General features: G+C 36.2%; 2 protein-coding genes and 1 long non-coding RNA gene across 8 annotated transcripts in view; 2 read left to right on the forward strand and 1 right to left on the reverse strand.

Annotated features, from left to right (window-relative positions):
• The window catches only part of atcayb (ATCAY kinesin light chain interacting caytaxin b), a 28,532-nt gene extending 20,887 nt beyond the window's left edge, over positions 1 to 7,645 (forward strand). For 4 of the 5 annotated variants that reach the window (XM_065276894.1, XM_065276896.1, XM_065276897.1 and 1 more), the window contains exon 14: positions 4,257 to 7,645. The gene's annotated coding sequence lies outside the window, so the exon portion shown is untranslated. The remainder of the gene's footprint in view (positions 1 to 4,256) is intronic. The other variant, XR_010541954.1, reaches the window with a different exon arrangement.
• A 3,150-nt stretch (positions 7,646 to 10,795) lies between these two features.
• nmrk2 (nicotinamide riboside kinase 2) lies at positions 10,796 to 13,608 on the forward strand. Of its 2 annotated transcripts, XM_065276903.1 has the most exons (8): positions 10,796 to 10,955; positions 11,039 to 11,129; positions 11,760 to 11,808; positions 12,239 to 12,416; positions 12,526 to 12,597; positions 12,672 to 12,778; positions 12,854 to 12,939; positions 13,019 to 13,608. In XM_065276903.1, exons 1-7 carry the CDS (start codon positions 10,930 to 10,932, stop codon positions 12,937 to 12,939), a joined length of 609 nt encoding a protein of 202 aa, XP_065132975.1. In that variant the 5' UTR covers positions 10,796 to 10,929; the 3' UTR covers positions 13,019 to 13,608. The 2 variants fall into 2 exon arrangements, with proteins under 2 accessions (XP_065132975.1, XP_065132976.1); XM_065276904.2 differs by lacking the exon at positions 11,760 to 11,808 and having other exon boundaries at positions 10,906 to 10,955.
• A 2,514-nt stretch (positions 13,609 to 16,122) lies between these two features.
• On the reverse strand, positions 16,123 to 19,849 carry LOC135767237 (uncharacterized). Its single transcript, XR_010541957.2, has 3 exons — positions 19,769 to 19,849; positions 16,504 to 19,514; positions 16,123 to 16,468 (listed from the first exon to the last, which is right to left on the reverse strand). It is a non-coding gene; the product is annotated as an uncharacterized lncRNA (long non-coding RNA).
• Between the last annotated feature and the right edge of the window lie 322 nt (positions 19,850 to 20,171).

A 20,171-nucleotide genomic window follows, 5' to 3' on the forward strand; every position in this document is an offset into this window, starting at 1 on the left:
GTCTCTCTATCTTTATAACTGTCTATCTCCTTCTTGATAGCTATCTGTCTCTCTGTCTTGTTAGCTGTCTATTGTAACTGTCTCCTTATTGTAACTGTCTATGTCTCTGTCATGGTAGCTGTCTATCTCTCCGTCTTGTAACTGTCTATGTCTCCATCTTGTTAGCTGTCTATCTCTTTATCTTGTTAACAGTCTATTTCTCTATCTTAGAAGCTGTCTGTCTCTCTATCTTTATAACTGTCTATCTCCTTCTTGATAGCTGTCTGTCTCTCTGTCTTGGTAGGTGTCTATCTTTCCATTTTGTTAGCTGTGTATCTCTCTGTCTTGGTAGTTGTCTATCTATCCATCTTGTAACTGTCTATGTCTACGTCTTGTTAGCTGTCTATCTCTTTATCTTGTTAACTGTCTATTTCTCTGTCTTAGAAGCTGTCTGTCTCTCTATCTTTATAACTGTCTATCTCCTTCTTGATAGCTGTCTGTCTCTCCATCTTTATAACTGTCTATCTCTCCGTCATGGTAGCTGTCTATCTCTCCATCTTGTAACTGTCTATGTCTCCGTCTTGTTAGCTGTCTATCTCTCCATCTTTTAATTGTCTTTCTCTCTGTTTTGGTATCTGTCTATTGTAGCTGTCTCCTTATTGTAACTGTCTATGTTTCCATCTTATTAGCTGTCTATCTCTTTATCTTAGAAGCTGTCTGTCTCTCTATCTTTATAACTGTCTATCTCCTTCTTGATAGCTGTCTGTCTCTCTGTCTTGGTAGCTGTCTATCTCTCCATCTTGTAACTGACGCTCTCCCTGTCTTGGTAGCTGTCTATCATTACGTTTTGTTAGCTATTTATCTCTCCATCTTTATAACTGTCTATCTCTCTGTCATGGTAGCTGTCTATCTCTCCATCTTGTAACTGTCTATATCTCTGTCTTGGTAGCTGTCTGTCTCTCCAGCTTTATAACTGTCTATCTCTCCGTCATGGTAGCTGTCTATCTCTCCATATTGTAACTGTCTATGTCTTTGTCTTGTTAGCTGTCTATCTCTCCATCTTGTAATTGTCTATCTCTCTGTCTTGGTAGCTGTCTATTGTAACTGTATCCTTACTTTAACTGTCTATGTCTCTGTCTTGGTAGCTGTCTGTCTCTCCATCTTTATAACTGTCTATCTCTCCGTCATGGTAGCTGTCTATCTCTCCATATTGTAACTGTCTATGTCTTTGTCTTGTTAGCTGTCTATCTCTCCATCTTGTAATTGTCTATCTCTCTGTCTTGGTAGCTGTCTATTGTAACTGTCTCCTTACTTTAACTGTCTATCTCTCTGTCTTGGTAGCTGTCTATCTCTCCATCTTGTAACTGTCTATGTCTCCGTCTTATTAGCTGTCTATCTCTTTATCTTGTTAACTGTCTATTTCTCTGTCTTAGAATCTGTCTGTCTCTCTATCTTTATAACTGTCTATCTCCTTCTTGATAGCTGTCTGTCTCTCTGTCTTGGTAGCTGTCTATCTTTCCATTTTGTTAACTGTGTATCTCTCTGTCTTGGTAGCTGTATATCTCTCCATCTTGTAACTGTCTATGTCTACGTCTTGTTAGCTGTCTATCTCTCCATCTTGTAAGTGTCTATCTCTCTGTCTTGGTAGCTGTCTATAGTAACTGTCTCCTTATTGTAACTGTCTATGTCTCCGTCTTGTTGTCTATCTCGTTATCTTATAACTATCTATCTATCTATCTTTATAACTGTCTATCTCTCTGTCTTGGTAGCTGTCTATCTCTCCATCTTGTAACTGTCAATATCTCTGTCTTGGTAGCTGTCTATCTCTCCATCTTGTAATTGTCTATCTCTCTGTCTTGGTAGCTGTCTATTGTAACTGTCTCCTTATTGTAACTGTCTATGTCTATGTCTCTGTCTTGTTGTCTATCTCGTTATCTTGTAACTATCTATCTATCTATCTATCTATCTATCTTTATAACTGTCTATCTCTCTGTCTTGGTAGCTGTCTATCTCTCCGTCTTGGTAGCTGTCTATCTCTCCATCTTGTAATTGTCTATTTCTCTGTCTTGTTAGCTGTCTATCTCTCCATCTTGTAATTGTCTATTTCTCTGTCTTGGTAGCTGTCTATTGTAACTGTCTCCTTATTGTAACTGTCTATGTCTCTGTCTTGTTGTCTGTCTCGTTATCTTGTAACTATCTATCTATCTATCTTTATAACTGTCTATCTCCTTCTTGATAGCTGTCTGTCTCTCTGTCTTGGTAGCTATCTATCTCTACATGTTGTAACTGACGTTCTCTCTGTCTTGTTAGCTGTCTGTCTCTCTGTTTTAGTAGGTGTCTATCTTTCAGTTTTGTTAGCTGTCTATCTCTCCATCTTGTTACTGACGTTCTCTCTGTCTTGGTAGCTGTCTATCTTTACGTTTTGTTAGCTATCTATCTCTCCATCTTTATAACTGTCTATCTCTCCGTCATGGTAGCTGTCTATCTCTCCATCTTGTAACTGTCTATGTCTACGTCTTGTTAGCTGTCTATCTCTCCATATTGTAACTGTCTATGTCTCCGTCTTGTTAGCTGTCTATCTCTCCATCTTGTAACTGTCTATCTTGTTATCTTGTAACTGTCTATCTATCTATCTATCTATCTATCTATCTATCTATCTATCTATCTATCTATCTATCTATCTATCTATCTATCTATCTATCTATCTATCTATCTATCTATCTATCTATCTTTATAACTGTCTATCTCTCTGTCTTGGTAGCTATCTATCTCTACATGTTGTAACTGACATTCTCTCTGTCTTGTTAGCTGTCTGTCTCTCTGTTTTAGTAGCTGTCTATCTTTCAGTTTTGTTAGCTGTCTATCTTTTTGTCTTTGTAGTTGTCTGTCTCTCCATCTTTATAACTGTTTATCTCTCTGTCTTGGTAGATATCTTTCCATTTTGTCATCTGTCTATCTTTCCGTCTTTGTAGCTGTCTAGCTCTCTGTTCACATTCCCCTCTCACCTCCCCCCTCTGATTTATTTTTGAATGCGTCTCTTGTCACGCTCGGTCGATGTGATGGGTTCCACTTTACTCAATGACCCTGTGACTCGTCTGATATGTCAAGTATGTACAGATGGCAGAGTCCACCAACTTGACCGTCAGCCTCAATGAGATATCACAAATGTTTGTTAGTCCACTGATGTGGGATTGTGTTTAAACACTAGGGACCTGATTTACTATCAACTACCACCAGCGCAAACCATCGTTTTATAGTTAAATAAAAAACGTTCTGGATTTACTAAAGATGCGCAGTGGATAATTAGCACTGAAAAGGTGTGGTCTAGTTATGTTTTCGATTGACATTATTGCATATGCATTTGTAGGAGTTTCTGAGCTGTCTCAAGCAACTATGTGCTCTAATGGCTGCAATTGTTGCTGATAGGAGGAGGCATCACAGACATCAGGGAGCGCATGGTAAAAGGGAGAGGATTTTTGTTCCCCACACATATCAATTTATTTTTAATGCCAGAGGAACATATTATTGCCAAGCCATGTTCATCTTAATTGGCTAGAGGAGTCACTGAGAAAAGTCACACAATACCAAGTGTTTCAAAACATCTTGTAACTCTTAATTTTTCAGTGTACTACTGTATGGCTTTGTTAGCTGGGATGTTACACCCTTTCAGCTGCGATGTCTGTAGTGCCGAACTCAAGTGCATCAGATGTCCCGCACCTGAGGAGCATCGGCTCTGCTTATTTGCGAACCTGCACTAATTTGCGCTGCTCTTAGTAGATTGTGTTGGTCATTATGAAAATGAGCTGTTGCGCCTGTGTTATTTAGTTTGCACGTTTTTATTTAATTACCCGCAGATATTTTCACTTCCATCAATGCTTTTTTGGAATTGCGCTCTCACACTAATTTTCCCTCATTTAAAATCTGGCCCATAGTCAGCAGTATTTTTTAATGTCATCTAAATGATAAATTTGCATGTCATTATATAGATGAATCTTATAAAAGGCTTTTGATGCACAGTTAAGCATATTTAATTAAGGTCATTTTTATTGATTTATTTTTTGCGTTGCATTAAGGTATGTTTGGAGGGAATTGTGCTTATCATGAAAACAATGGAATATAGCATAAAACTAAGGGTTCATTTGTTAGACAAAATATTTTCTTGTTTTTTTTTTCGACAATTTATTAAAGTTAGCAACGTGAAACAGTCCCCAAAGTAATATTTATATTAAACGATATTGCCTCATTTTATTAAATGACCTTTACGTCTTGTTTTACAGGAACACATCTATGCGTGACATTTTCCAAAGATGTATCTGTAAGCAAACACAGTGATGCTTTTCAAACATCTGTCCACGGTGACATTTTCCATAAACACTCAGTCACCCTTTTTCCCTGAATCATTTTAAATCTAGATCACAACATGAGAGAAAACAAACTGGACTCTAATGAAACAAACTTTTCCAATGCTTGTTTGTTTTTCAAGGGGAACATCTGTGCAAACTCAAACATTGTGTCTAATACTTAAAATATGTATTTTTGTTGTACATATGTAAAATATGTGTGTGTGTTTTTTTTATTGTCCAAGACATAAGTTCAAACCAGTAAGACTACTATACTTTAATCAGTTGTTCTTGTCTTGGTGGTTTAACTTGCCAACCACTTTAACAACCCTGAGATTCATTCTGTTACACAACACTGCAGTTTGCAGGTTATGAAACCAGAATCAACTCTCTTTACTTTTTTAAATCATGTTTCTGTTCATATTGGGCCTGATACACCAGAAGTGGAGAGCGGGGCCATAAATAAAAAATTTCAAATCATTTTAAAAGCTAATGTTTTAGACAGGGATATATTTTTGCTGTGGTCAATAACTCACAAGTGTGGTCTATCAATCCCAGGTGAAATTTTGATCAAATGTAAAACAGCTTTAGTATAATTTCACTTTTAATTTCTCGCATTGTTACTTTTGAGCCTGTCAGCTGGTACAGTTTGAAAGTAACATACATGTGGGCAAAAGTAACACAATTTTTTGTGTTACACTTGTTTTTAGTAAATATACATGTGACCTTGTTTATTTGTAGCTGCAAGCATATTTTGTCATTTATCTTTGCAAAAAATAATGAAATTACATTTTCATTTTAACATTTAGTTTCATCAAATGTTTCAACAGCAACCTGAATTGTTGAGAATAAAACATGTTTTTCAACAGTCTGAATATAATGAAAATTAAAATGTATTAAATGAGGATAATATAAATTCTCAAAATAATGCAAGTGTTCCTTTCGTCCCGACAGGAACTTCTTACATTTAAACCCGATTTACTTTAATACTGAATAACTTTAGGATGTGTTACAGCACTAAATAACCTGTAGATTGATCAGTGCTGTCACACGTGAAACCAGAAACAACACTTTCTGGACCAGTAGGAAACAATTATGAAATAACGCAATATTTGTCAGCTCTGTCAAGGGTTGCGTGCTGTCATATTTTGAAATGCAAATGTAGTCAGAGCCATTGGCTGCCGGTGACTTCTTTTTATAAGGGTGCTCGATGCGAAGTTCATCACAACATGTATGTAGCCCATCATGTTTGTGGTTCGTAATTTCAAAATATGTGTTCGGCGCGTCGATGAACCTATGTGCATCACGTGTCTTGTCAAAATAAGTGCCCATCTAAAGGGTTTATGATAAAAGAGACGCTCATGTTTGCCAGATACTCGCATAATCTCATGCATATTAAGAGTTGACTGTTTGTGAACGTGAGCGTCTCTTTTATCATACATGGTTTTGACACATGTGCAGCAGGCACTTATTTTGACAAAACACGTGATGCACATGGGTCACACATGATGCAACAAACACATATTTTGAAAACGCAAGCAACACACATGACACTCCGAACACTTTGAATTTGCGCCCCTCGGAAGAGCAGTCACGAGCCGTCACTGGTCAGAGCTCTGAGAAAATCACTTTGTTACTTTCACCCCGGTTCTCCCCTAAATGTTATTGCAACGAAAAAGACAGTATTTAAAATGTTTAAAATCAAATACAAATAACTTGGTCCACCTCTGTAATATATTATTTTGAAGATATTGTCACCTAGGTCATGCAAGCTGTTGGATAATGTTAAACAGTAATGGCAGGTAATGAAATAACTTGTAATCTCTTACTGAAGAAATCTGCTCACAGTAGGCTACACTGTTTTCTTGTGAAGGATCTTTATGAAGTTCCTTTAAAGCAACCTGTGTGTGTGTGTGCGTGCGTGCTTGCGTGTGTGTTTGAGTGGTGTGTGTTTACCTGAGATAACTGAGATTCTGACTTCAAGAGAAACAATACACTAGCATTTTATTTTTTTATTACGGCAAATTTTTTTATATAATACAATTCTTAACCATGTATTAATGAACTGATATGCCTTTTATTATAAATTAACTTTTAGAGTTAAAATGTTTTTTTACATTTAACCCTTGCAGGTATGTTTGTAACATCTTGATCCTGCACTTTAGTAACATATTTTACTTTTTTGTAGATAAAGCAGTTTTATCTGCTTTTTTAACATTCACCCTTACTGGTGTGAGTTGTGGATTTACTCAAGATCATCATTTTAACATCATGGATATCTGTCTTTAACACAGATGTCTGTCTTTTCTGGTCAAGTCTTGAAGATTTCGATCGCCTCACAAATATAGGTTGCTTTAAAGAAGCTCAGATCTTAAGTTATCTTAAATCATGCATACATTACTCTGTCCTGTAAATACTGTGGCTCTGAATTTGAGGTCAAATGTGTCAGGCAGCAGTTAACTGAGCCCCTGTGTTTGTTGTTTAACTGAGGTTTGTTAATATAATGTAATGTAATGTAGGTCAGGGCTATGTTTGCAATAGAAAACTTACACACTGTAAAATGCACATTATTTTTATTCAACGGTCTTGTAATATATTTTTTAAAATGGTGTAAAACAGTACATCTGATGCATGCATGCAAGTGGTGTTTAGTCATACGGTTTTAGTTTATTCTTAAATAAAATGATTAAACAATGCATTCAGATGATGTTAAAAATAAAAGTTGATATCATTTCCATGTGACATTACACTGTTAATGAACACATTTTATTTTAAAAAAGCAGTATTCCAGTAAATGTGATCTTTTGGCAAATGCCGTCAGTCTTCCGGGTTTTTCGTGCATGCAGGGTACCACAGTAATAATTGTATGATAGTTTTCTATTACAAATATGGTCAGAATGTCATCCTCTGAATTGACTGTAATAAGTTCATGTACATAAGTATGTAATTCAACACTAGAGTACAAACTCATGTGTGCTTCCAACACAAAGTGACATCACAGGAGGCGGAGCTTATTAACCCTCCCCTCAGAAAGCCTTATGAGTATATGGAAATAGTTTATCTACAAACAGTTAGTTAGCTATGGGTAGGAAGACAGAAATTGATGGTGTACAGGAGAACTGTATTGATTTTATTCTCTGTATAATGGCCAATAATAGGAATTCTTATTGTAGGCCTTGATATTTGTGCTGAGGGGGTAATTTTTGCCACATTATTGTATAATGTACCTTAACTGATTGTTTTTAACGCACGGCGTATAAATCATTTGTATCATATAATGTGCAATAAGTGAAGGAGTCACTAATACTGATGATGTGAACATTTAATAAAAGCTTAATGTTAAGCATTTTTGGTTTTTGTGTGAATATCCAGACTGAACAAAATTGAAAAGCAGAAAAATTTGTGAGTTTCTCTAATATGTATAATATTATGTTGTTGAATTGAACAACTCAAGGTTGACCTGCCGCCTGTGTTGTGCATCATAAGCAGCTGTCACAGCAGGTCTGTCACTGGACAGTCATAAGATTTAGGAAAGACTTCCTGACTGTTGTGTTAATACAACTGATGTTGGACTCGTCATTACATTCTGCACAGCGCTTGTACTAATATCATGTCCTAGGATGGCTTCTCCTGCACACAAACTAAAGCAAATTCTTGTCTGACTATAACACAAAATATTGTATCTCTGAAGCACATACAGTGGTATATTCAACTCACAATTGAGGATATTTTCTAGCAAGCATTTCACTGTCTACACTATAAAAAGCGAAAAGTTTATTTTCACTTTAGGTGAAACATTTTAAGTTGATGAGTAACCCACTTCTAGCCAAACTATATATGTCGTTCTTGCTATAATAATCTATGATATGTATGATATTTCATCATAAAGTTAACACACTGTAAGAAAAATCAGCAATAAGTTAAAACAACTTGGTTTTGCAAGTCAATTTAACCGACTATTTTAAGTTTTGACAATAAGTTGACATAATTAATAAAAACAACTTTTTATTTGTTAAAACTTAAAATTCTATGTTAAAGCAACACTATGTAGTTTCCATGTAAAAATGACTAACAGCTCCCCCATGTGGTTGAAAAGCGCAACAGTGCCTGGTATCAGACACTCTTCTGCAGGCAGGGGGAGGGGCGGGGCTGTGTTTCCTACCCTCCTCTGCCACTTTCAGAGTGTGCTTGTAGCAGCTAGGAGGCTGCTCAGGTTGCAGCAACAGTACAATTTGTCCAGTTAAAAGTTGTTCTATCACTGAAATCATTTTAGAGACATTATTTAAAGGTAAAAAACTACATAGTGTTGCTTTAATTTGACAATACTGCTGCATTTTGCTACACTGCATTGAGTACAAGGTGTTGGCTTTCATTATTTTATTTTATTTAGATTTCATTTGGTTAGACGTCTGTTAAATTTTTACCGTTAGCCCAAATTTCGCCTTCACTGTAAGCAATTCTTTGCAGAATATTTTTGTTTTATCAACTCAGATCATACCGAGCCCCTTAGGTGACATTGGAGTAAAAAAAATCTAAAGTTGATGTGCTCACGCGAAACCTTCAGGTGCAGAATTTTTTTTAAAGTTTAGTTTTGCGTGCTCACGTGAAACTTTCGCATGCGCACGTGAAACTTTCATGCCGCACGTGAAAATTTCACGTGAGCACGCGATAGTTTCACGTGTGCACGCGAAACTAAACTCGATAGTTTCAGGTGCGCACACGATAGTCTCACCTGCGCACGCGAAACTAAACTTTATTTAATTTTTGCTCCATGTCCCCTTAGGGGCTCCATATATTTACAAGTCATTTTAACGTACTATTATTATTTTGACAAGAGGTACGTTGTTATAACTTATAAAATAAAATATGTCAACTTCATTTTATAAGCTCATCTCATGTCAAAATAAATAATAGTAAGTTAAAAAGACGTAAATCTGAGTTGATACAACAAAAAGTTTTACAATGTGGTTTTAGCCTGCAGTGTTTGGACAGGTAGTAGACATCTTTTAAAAGTAACATTTTTTGTTGGGTTGTGTCAGGATCGCACCTATGATGCTGTGGATGAAGGTATTGGGTTTTGTTGTGGTGATGGAGTAGTTTGTTGGCTGTCTAAGAGTTTAACTTGTCTGGTATTTGTTAGTTGCATCAGAAGCGTTTGTTTCATGGTCACACACACATCATGCCAAATATAGCACTAAGCCACATCTACATGAGCTGTTTTAGTGTGGAACTTTTCACCCCACACTAGGAAAATGGTTCCCTTACCATGTGCCAAATTTAAGGAGTCAAGTAATTGGAAACAATTTATTATAGAACGGTCAAGTGTCTTTAATAGCATGTGACCATTCAGACTTTGGCTATGTGACCTACAGCCACATGTGTTGATTTTAAGTACGTACATAATACATACATTACTACTAACAGACATGAATTAAATTGCAGAAGCTACTATAGGACAAAAACAGCTCTGATGAAACAGAAAAAGTTTTTAGAGTCAACAGGATCTCTCCAGTTTGAAATATCAGATTGGCACATACACATGTACTTGATGATACTGTTGAATTATCACATGTTGGATGCTGTTCAGACTGCAGTTCCCAGAGGAAATGAGGGTAGATATGATGTTAAAAAAAGATATCAGCAACCTCAAGAACACAATTTGTCATAGACCTGATGTCGTGTCATACAATCAGCAAAAGTGCATAGTGTGGCAATGTCTGACAATAAACATTGTATCACTACAATAAAACACAATTCTTCAGACTACAAAATACCATATTGCACTATAATGTAAATTGTACCGCTATTTGGGAATGTAATTTAAAAAAATTATAGAATCAATCCAAATCATGACCAGAATTTTTTGTCATATATGTTTGAGCACAGCAATCACACAAATTAAATAAAAAGAAAGAAATAAGCGAATAATTAAAAAAATTATTGTTTATTTATTTTATACTTTAAATGATTTTTATAAACATGATAAAAAAGAATTTTTTATTTAATTATGAATCTAAATATTTATTGAACATTTATTGTTGACTTGTTATATGTTTTACAACAACAAAGCGAATCAAATTGGATTAAACCGGGTAAGTTACAGGGTAAAGTCCCTAAACCACGTGATAAACTCGCTCGTGCTTTAATTTATTAATATATATTTGTAAACAGAACTGTCGTGTGTATTATGTGTTTTAAATGTTGTTGTTTTATTTTAAAATGAGTAAGTTATGGTAATGAATTCCACTGGCGTGGGTTGACGGTTTATTTCCAGTCTTTAATTGCCCTCTATGAGATGCCCCCGGTTGACTCGACCTGCCCCATCACGCAGACAGACAGAACGCGACAGCTGCATCGCTGGACCGCACCCCTCATGTAAATCTAACTAGAAGAGTGAAGCGCCGATTGGCCCAGAGCGATCGCCGGTGATTGGTTCCTTGAGAGTGGCGTAATCGGCGTGTCATCAGCGTCTTCGTGACGTCGGCGGCTCGCGTATATATATTGAAGGCGAAAGACAAATCCATCAATGAAATAGTAGAGAGGTAGACTCTGGGAGAGAGACACACCGACAGCATTCCCGACTATATTGACAAATACAAGAAGACCAACAATGAAGTTTATCATTGGAATTGGAGGGTAAGTGTTGCCTTTGATCTTTAGATGATGTGCGATCTATTGCATGATGTCATCGTTTAATGTCTGTCATGTGTCGTTTACAGCGTGACAAATGGAGGGAAGACAACGTTGACGAATAGACTTTTAAAGACTTTACCAAACTGTTGTGTAGTACATCAAGATGATTTCTTCAAGGTATGGATAGAAGACTTTAAAGTTATTAAGTAGATATTAAGTATAGTTATTATCACAGTCTATAATACTATAATGTATATACAGCAGGTATAGGACATGTAGGGGTTCTTTTTATTGTATGTGGTTCCTATGCTGGTGTTCTCCTGGGCAGCCAACCTCAAACACAACAAATGAATGCCTACTAATGCTCCTAAGATTCCATCCAGTCTAGCAGGCATTCATTTGCCTCATTAAACTCCTAATTTCACTAATATGATGCTCTTGGGTCATGTATTCATCACTATATGGCATGGAATAAGATCTGGCTAGCCTTCACCAACACTAAAGGCACAAATACTCTCATACTCATATAGGCTAGCTGCAGATAACTGCATACACACACACATTCCTAACTGTCATCAAAGCTTTAGATATCTCATTGGCAACATGCTTGTAGAGATATTTCAGTAAAATAATTGCAGTACACTAGGAGAAAAGAAGTCAAATGTTCCCCTCATGATGGGGTTAACACATGACTCAAATTGAAGATGATATTACTGTAGCCTGAGGGCTTGGCGTCACATGTCCAGGTGGGACCAGCACTGCGTGAGCGATCTGCACCTTTTGTTTTATTGGTCACTGTTATTGCAGCCCCAAGATCAAATAGAGGTCGGGGACGACGGCTTTAAACAGTGGGATGGTAAGAATGGCTTTCGCTGTGGGAAGAGAAACAGTAATGTATTCCCACTTTTCCATGTTTGATTTTTTTGTAAACCCTGCAAAACTTTCTCTTACAAGGCAAACGTTTGGACACACTTAGACGAACTGTTTCAATTCCTTCAAGTTTGTTACATGAAGGCAGTTTTTGGTTACTACATAATTATAAAGTTTAAATTTAGTATTTTTCTATAATGTCTTAAATTATGATAGTTATAGAAATGGTAGTAACGTTTAAAGTAAGTGTTTCCAAACGTTTGCCCGGTAGTGCAAATATGACTCAACTATTAACATCCCTAAAGACAGAAAAGGAACTAAATTAAACAAAGATTGAAAGCGTGATGTCTTACTTTCATATTTCCATTGTTCTGGCATGTGAGACACGTCTTCTCTTTCCTGTCGTCCTTGTGTAGTGATGACCTCCTTAGATATGGATGCTATGGTGAACACGGTTAAGGGATGGATCGAGAACCCGGTCAAGTTCGCCCGCTCCCATGGCGTCACCGTTTCAGCCATCCAAGATGGCTCAGACCCTCATCAAAGTGAGATCCACATCCTTATTGTGGAGGGATTTCTGCTTTATAACTACAAGTAGGTTGTTTGGTTTTGGTGCAGATCATTGGCAGCGAGTCTTATCGGCTCAGGATCTTTCCATACGATGCGCCTGTAAAGTTGTATTGTTTCTGGTTTGACTCTACAGGCCTTTGCTTGATGTCTACAGCAAGTGTTACTATGTGACCATTCCATACGAGGAGTGCAAAAGGAGAAGAAGGTGAGATTTCTTTCTAAAAGATCAGATGTTTGGAAAAGAACAGATTTACGGACAAAGATGTTTTTTTCTTTCAGTATGAGAACCTACACCGTTCCTGACCCTCCTGGTCTGTTTGACGGCCATGTTTGGCCCATGTACTTGAAATATAGAAAAGAGATGGAGAATAACAACCTTGATATCCGTAAGTCACCAAACTCATACAGCCAAGTTCATATTTAATTTGTTTATTAACACCCGCTTCAATTTGTGTCTGTAGACTATCTGGATGGGATGAAATCCAAAGGTGAGATCTACAACAATGTTTATGAAGACATTCAGAACGCACTGTTGAATATTTTATAGGTAAGAAACGTTTTATTTATTTCTAAATCATTATCATCACAATAAGTGTTTTATATCTCTTTGTCTCTTTCTCTTTCAGCATCTGCTGTTAACATGAAGATGTTTGTGTATAGAATTGTAAATAGCATTATAGTAGATATGCCATCTGCTGCTGTAAATATGATAAAATATTAACTTATTTTACAACTGATGGCAAAAGCCTAGAATTTTGTATTGATCTGAATAACTTTATTAAAAACTCATTACTCTCTGGACTGCCAGAGACGAACACTGTATGCCTGTTAAGACTTTATTTTCAGTTTACTTTGACTTAAAGCTAAATCACAAATGCAAAAAATATTTAACACACTGTATTATTTGGGTTTTCTTCATTGGTGTTAATCATCTTGTAAAATTTCTGGACTGTATTATCTGTTCATATAAAGTATTGCATACTTATTTGGTAACTTCATCCGTTTTTTGTCTTTAAAGCTAATGTACTTAATGCATTAGACAACTCAAATTCATGTACTGTAGATCATCACACTTGTACAGTATTTATCAATCACACTTTATTAAAGTATATTCAAAGCACATAAACAATTAAACTCACAATGCATATATTACTTTTATGCATGTTTTTCAACAAACCCTTAAAAGCTGTAAGACAAAAATAAATAAAAACAAATGTAACTAAGAATGTTGCAGTTTTTGGTCATCATAGCATTTGTGACTCTGTCTGTGAAATCCAGTATAAGTTGCATTATTTAAAGATGAAATAAAGTTTATTTTCAACATTGATTTCAATCTTTGACATGACCTTAATCAATATTAAAGATATCATGGTTATATTTTTACAGAATGTTCTTTGTTTGATGATTTTTATGTAGAAAACAGTAAATCACACAAAGACCATAATGCAGAAGATCATGATGATTAACATCAGTGTATACTCTTAGAAGGGATTTACACATCTTTGTGCATTAAGCTTTTAACACATTATGGGCTCTAATGTGTCTTTCGCTAGTTTCCACCCTGCGCAATGATAATTTTCACGTTTAGAGCCACGTTGTTTAAATAGCAAATGCATTTGCGCCCCCTTTTGCGCCCATGGGCGTTCTGGTCTGAAAACGAGGTGTGTTCAGGTGCATTGTTGGCCGTTGCTATTTTGAGGCAACTAAAATAGACTACGCCATTGACCAACAAAAACCTGCTCTAAAGTCTAAAGTCAATGGCACAATGTGTTTTTAGTTATTTAAAGAACGCATTAGTAATATACGCCTATAAGCAGAAGGACAACGCTGGTTTGCTTATCACATACATGAATGCGCAGCAGCACAAAAAAGCTTTTAAATATGAAAGATTAAAGGATTGAATGTAAAAGATTATTATTGAGTCTCTTGGACATAAATGAGGACCGATTATGAGACGTTAGAAGGCGCAAAGAGTTGCTTCATATGTAGCCTGGGCTGCGTTCAGCCCCGACAAAATGTTGCACAACGTTTATTAAACAGAAACGGTGATGCTTTGAACACTTTGTTGTGATGACGCAAGAGTTGCAACTACGGTAGCTGAGAGGCCATTCTTTGTGTTCTTTTTTAAATGTTTCTGAAGCCTGATGAAATCGTTATAAATGTGTGTTTAATACTGTAAAATACCCTCGATGTTACAGTCACTGACCTTGCCGTCCAAAATGAAGGCCAAAATCCCAACTTGAACCCATTGAGCGAGCTGTCTCTTTACTACCGCGTGATTTTATACATCTTGCCGCTGATTGGGCCGACATTTCTGACACACCCACCAAACAAGAGAAAACGCATCTAAAACCTGTTGCATGCCGTTGCACACCGTTTCCAGGAAACATGTCGTTCAACCCGGAAACCGTAGAAAAACGTTGCGCACCGGTGTGAGATAGAACGTGTCCCTGGTAAGTAAATAAATGCTTTGCTTTAAACAAATGCATCTGTTTTTAAATGTTTTTTTTAAATGCTACCTCAGGGATTTATTGTATATGATGACTCTGTACCTGTGGATATGATGAGATGAGAAACATTTTTAAGTAATGCTTCAAAAAACTCATGACGCTGTCAAAGTGCTGAAATGTGCAGAGAGCCGTTCGTAAATTTTTTATCTCCTGTTTGTTACAAATAAAGTATTTTTAGAGTACAAACCTTTTCTTACATACTTGTAAATTATTTTTTGATGATTTTGGATAGCCATACATTTAAAGCAATTAAAAGCCTGCTTTTTTAAAGTCGGTCATCTAAATAGGGAGACATAGCGCCAGCGCAACTGGCTTTTAAAGGGGATGAGAGCTGAGACTCTAATTGGTTTATTGCACGTTACGCCCAAAATACTCCCATTACAATAGGACCAACCCTTTTCGACCAAGCGCACAAACCATTTTTCCCATCGTTAAATTAGCAAAAGTGGATTCGGACACGCCCATTTAGACGTTGCGCTGTGCACTTTAGACAATGCACTTAGATCGTCAAAATAGGGCCCTATGTGTCATTTTGTGTTGATTTTGTGTTAAAATATAACACAAGTTGTGTTAAATGTGTTGTTTCAATAATAACCCAAAGATGGGTGGATTCTAGGACAACATATTTAGTGTGTTGTCCCAGAATCAACACTTAATGTGTTGTTTTTTACACATTCGTTCTAAGCGTGTACCCTGTATGTACTGTAGTTAATAAAACGCTGGTGTCTTTGAACAATTAGTGAATTAGTGATGGCTTTTTGACATTATTTATGCTGCCATAAGGGACAGTTAAAACAAATATATATATATTCTGTAACATATCCTGCAATATTTCAGCCAAAAACATTTAAACATGTCTAGCATATTTATGTTCATGTTGAATTGGCTTTTCAAAAACCATCAGAAAATATGACACACCATTTCTTGTAAAGGAATATAGTTCCATTAAGCTGAAAGTAACTTTATATAACACATTTCATTATTGCCTTCCAATGACAGCTTGCTTGGTTTCCTTCCTCACTTTTGTAATTTGCTTTGAAAAAAATCTTCTGTTAAATGCCAAAATGTAAATATAACAAAATGAAAATCATTGCACCCTGGTTTTGCAGGAGATTTTATGTATAACATTATTTTCTGACTTAAAGAGAAATTTACAGCTCTAAATGACTTTTAAAAAAGTGTCTGATAAAAACTTCATGAGAAAGACATTAAAAAAAAAAACAACAACAGCATTTTTGGTTCATAGCAGGCACTTTTAATATAAAGAGAAAAATAAAAGCATATCAATTAATTCAAAGAAGTAAACAATAGTAGATCTACCATACTAAATTTCATCAATGTAAATATCATTACATAATATCAACAGGTGCACATTCAAAATGCTTGATACATGATATGTGACCCTGGATCTTAAGACGCACGAGTATATTTGTAGTGATAGCCAACAATACATTGTATGAGTCACAAATATATTCATTCTTTTATGACAAAAATCATTGAGATATTATGTAAAGATCATGATCCATGAAGATATTTTGTAAATTTCCTACCGTAAATATATCAAAACTTTATTTTTGTGAGTAGATGCAGTTGTCGAGGACTTTATTTGGATAATGGCATTGTCAATCTAGTAACCTCAGATTCCAGATTTTCATATAAATGTAAATGATACAAATCCACATTGAGCCAATGGCATTTCTCCAACGGGCTATGTGTCCTTTATAGTTGCACTTTTAAGAGCTGACAAATATTTCCAGACACACCAGACAAAATATTGATTTCAATCTTACATGTTTAGCAAACATATCCAGAAATGGATATGGCTGTTTTTTTATTATGTCTCAATTAGAAATACACTTGAAAATATTTCCCATTAAATGTATTAGTAATATGAATGATTTAAATATTATTATTGTGTTTTCTCCCTAGAGTTGTAATGCGATGTAAAAAGTGCGTTGCTGTATTGTGTCACGTGGGCTTCTTATATGACGCATTGTCAGGAGATTAGACACGTTGACTGTGTGTGTCAGCTGGGCGTGAGGACTTAAATTTAGATGGCATACCTTCAGTGTCAAGAGGAATAGTGTGCAATCTAAATAGATGTGTACCCTCTGATCTCTAATCAGTTCTGCCCACTCACAGCCAAGTCACACTGAAGCACTGAGTCTTGGCCATGTGCCTGGTCCACGAGGTCGGGCTGGGGGAAAGGTGAGAACGTCTCTAACGTCAAGGTTTGTCACAGACACCAAAAAAGGTAGCGGAGACGCAGATCAAGTTTCGCTCTATTTCAGTTAAAATAGGAGAAAGTCACGAACAGACTTGCGGATTGATGTGCATTTCTATTCGGAATTTAGAAATATTACACCAAGGTGTGTTAGAGGACATGTCCAATGTGCCTTGTCCTATACAGGACAATGCTAGTTTCTCCAGTTCTTTTAAGCTTCATTCCATATTTTCAAGAAAACTGACAGCAATCATTTACATTTATGCATTTGTGAAATGCTTTTATCAAAAGCGACTTCCGTGTGCAAGCTCCACATGACATTTATCAGTAACTGTGTTTCCTGGAAATCAACCTCATGACCTTTGAGTTGCTATTAAGCTCCACCAGCTGCCCTCCTGTATAGCTCAGTAGGAGAACATTGAGGTAGCAGTGTAAAAGGTCATGGGTTCGATCCCCGGAGAACGAGAGGTGATAAAAATGCAACCTTGTAATGCACAGGAAGTTGCTTTAGACAAAAGTGTTTGTTAACTGCATAGATGTAAATTAACTACAAGAACACATTGTATAGTTTCAAAGCATGGGCTTATCTGACCTCTATATGAAGTCGTACATGGAAATTAAATGAAGCAAGCAAACATTGGCTACTTCATTCATAAAGGTTTACTGTAATTTATATGGTAAATATTATATCACCTCTAACTGTTTACGTCACATGACCCTTCAGGAAGTGATGTATGCAAGGTATTTTTTATGGGGTGAATATGTTTTCACACACCCTCATAACTGAGATTGTTGACTAGAGACACATGCTGTTCCACAGGCAGCTGTAAATGTGCGAGAAACATTTCACGCATATGTTAGATAACAGTATCATTTCTCTAGCTGTCAGAGACTTTCCAGCAATTAAAGCAATGTCATTCTTTTATGTACTGTAGCTAATTTCATGTGTGTTATCCTAACTCATTTAGAGAGTTTATTTACAGCATCTTGACCAAATGTATTTATGCACAAAATCTATTGACAGATTTATAAAACTTTGAATTGTCTGACTCTAAACTAAGATTTATGAGTTATATATCTCCACATTAAAACACTTATAATATTTGTCTTTGATAACTGATATCTCTTATTATTTAATGTGTGTTGTGCTAAATGTGTGTCTACTTTTAGATAAGACCCACAGCACATCTTCTTCTATTACTAAGTGGAGAGCACAATTTATTTTTAGTTTCACCAGATAAGCATCTCATATTAAGAGTCTCGTGTTAATAGCTGGCCATGTTAACACAGGCAAATAGATCCCCTTGTGTGACCGAACAAGACATGTTCCCATTTATGAGAATTATACGTATTTATATATTTAGATGTGTCTGTGAAGGATTTTCTTTTGGAGACATGTGTCAACACATCTTGTGGAATTTAGGCCATGGGGTGATTTTTAATCTGCAACAGACATATGTTGGACTCATATCTCAAAGTAGACATGCAATCATAAAAACATGTTGTCAATGGTGTGAAATGAATATGTTTTATGACCACCCTACTTTTTCCAGGTAAATCAGGCCACTTACCAAGTAAAAATCATCACAGGATATTTCCTGATTATGCCTTTGCTAAAAAAGCAACTACAGTGGTGTCTATTGATGCTGGATAGTTATTTTGGGGGTGGACAGTTATTAGCCTGTCTGGCTAGAAGACCAGCTAGTTAAAATCAGACCAGCAAACTACTTCAGCCAGAATTTTATAGTTAAACTCTTGTTTTATTCATTTTAATGATCATCCTAAACCAACACCTCAGATAAGCTCTTATTACCGAGGGACAAAAATATCAAAGGAAATATTTTGAATTACATATACAGTTTTATCCTAAAAAAACCTAAGACCTATTTTGTGCTACAATTACAATTTGATAGCAAAAAGCATTCAGTGGCGCATTGGAGCGCTGTTGTGTTTCTGGTGCGCATTTGGAGACGCGCGTTTTTACGCACACAGATGCGCACGTCAAAATGAGATGAATAAACAATTTGTACATCTTGAACATTGTTGTTTTATTCTTCCATGTATATCCATTTTATGCGATTCACTCCCACTTTTATCCCAAGCATTTTACATATTCCATGATTTACAAGGTCGTTTGAGTAGAACAGCTCCTTGAAAGGCAAAAAGGCATTCCTCACCTGTTTTCTCGCCATCAGAAGTAAATGTGTAAAGGTGACCTTCAGCCCTAATTTTAGGGACTATCATTTAGATGGTAATTCCATGAAGAGTATTTTTCTTTACGTGGCACACGGGTGTGTGAATATTTATATTCCTTTTGGGATATCTTGTGCTCAAACCATTAAAGGCCATCTTCACAAATCACACAAAGATCAGTGCGGCTCTGGACACCTAGATTTACGAATGAAATAATTTCAAAGCGTAGCAGCATTAGTTTGTATCGGGAGGAAACACGGGGAAGATTTTATTTTACAAACCAGTGACAAACAAGCAGGTGCGCCAAAGACATTGAGATTTTATTTCAATATTACACAAAATGTCCAAACCGGTGGAAGCAACGGTTGTGATTGTTTTTATACATTTTGCACTTTTATACACACAAGTAGGCTACGCTTTAAAAGACTCAATGTAATGTTTATACTTACTGTCTAAACTGTATCTTAGTATCTTCGGCTGAGGGTAGTGAGTGTCTTGTGGCGAAACAGATTCACAGGTCTCTGTGGTCTTATAGAGTCTGATGCAAGGGGCGTTTCCACATCGAATCGGATCTATTTTTGCTAGTGGTGTCACAATGAGTCTATGAACAGATCTTGCCCTATTTGGCATTCAAAGTCCAAGCTGTAATTTCCCCGCTGTGTAAATGAAATTCGAGCCGCGCGGACAGGAGTGTCACGCGCAGGGATTTTACGTTTAGCATTTTCTATAAGAAAACGATTGGTTGTAAAGAGTTGAGCGAAATACCTTCGATATAAAACCAATAATATATATATATGAAGAGTTTCGTTGCAAAACGAGATAACTCCGTTTTTAACATTTTTGTCAAAACAT

The sequence above is a fragment of the Paramisgurnus dabryanus genome, chromosome 6, assembly GCF_030506205.2.
Source record: "Paramisgurnus dabryanus chromosome 6, PD_genome_1.1, whole genome shotgun sequence".
Lineage (NCBI taxonomy): Eukaryota > Metazoa > Chordata > Actinopteri > Cypriniformes > Cobitidae > Paramisgurnus > Paramisgurnus dabryanus.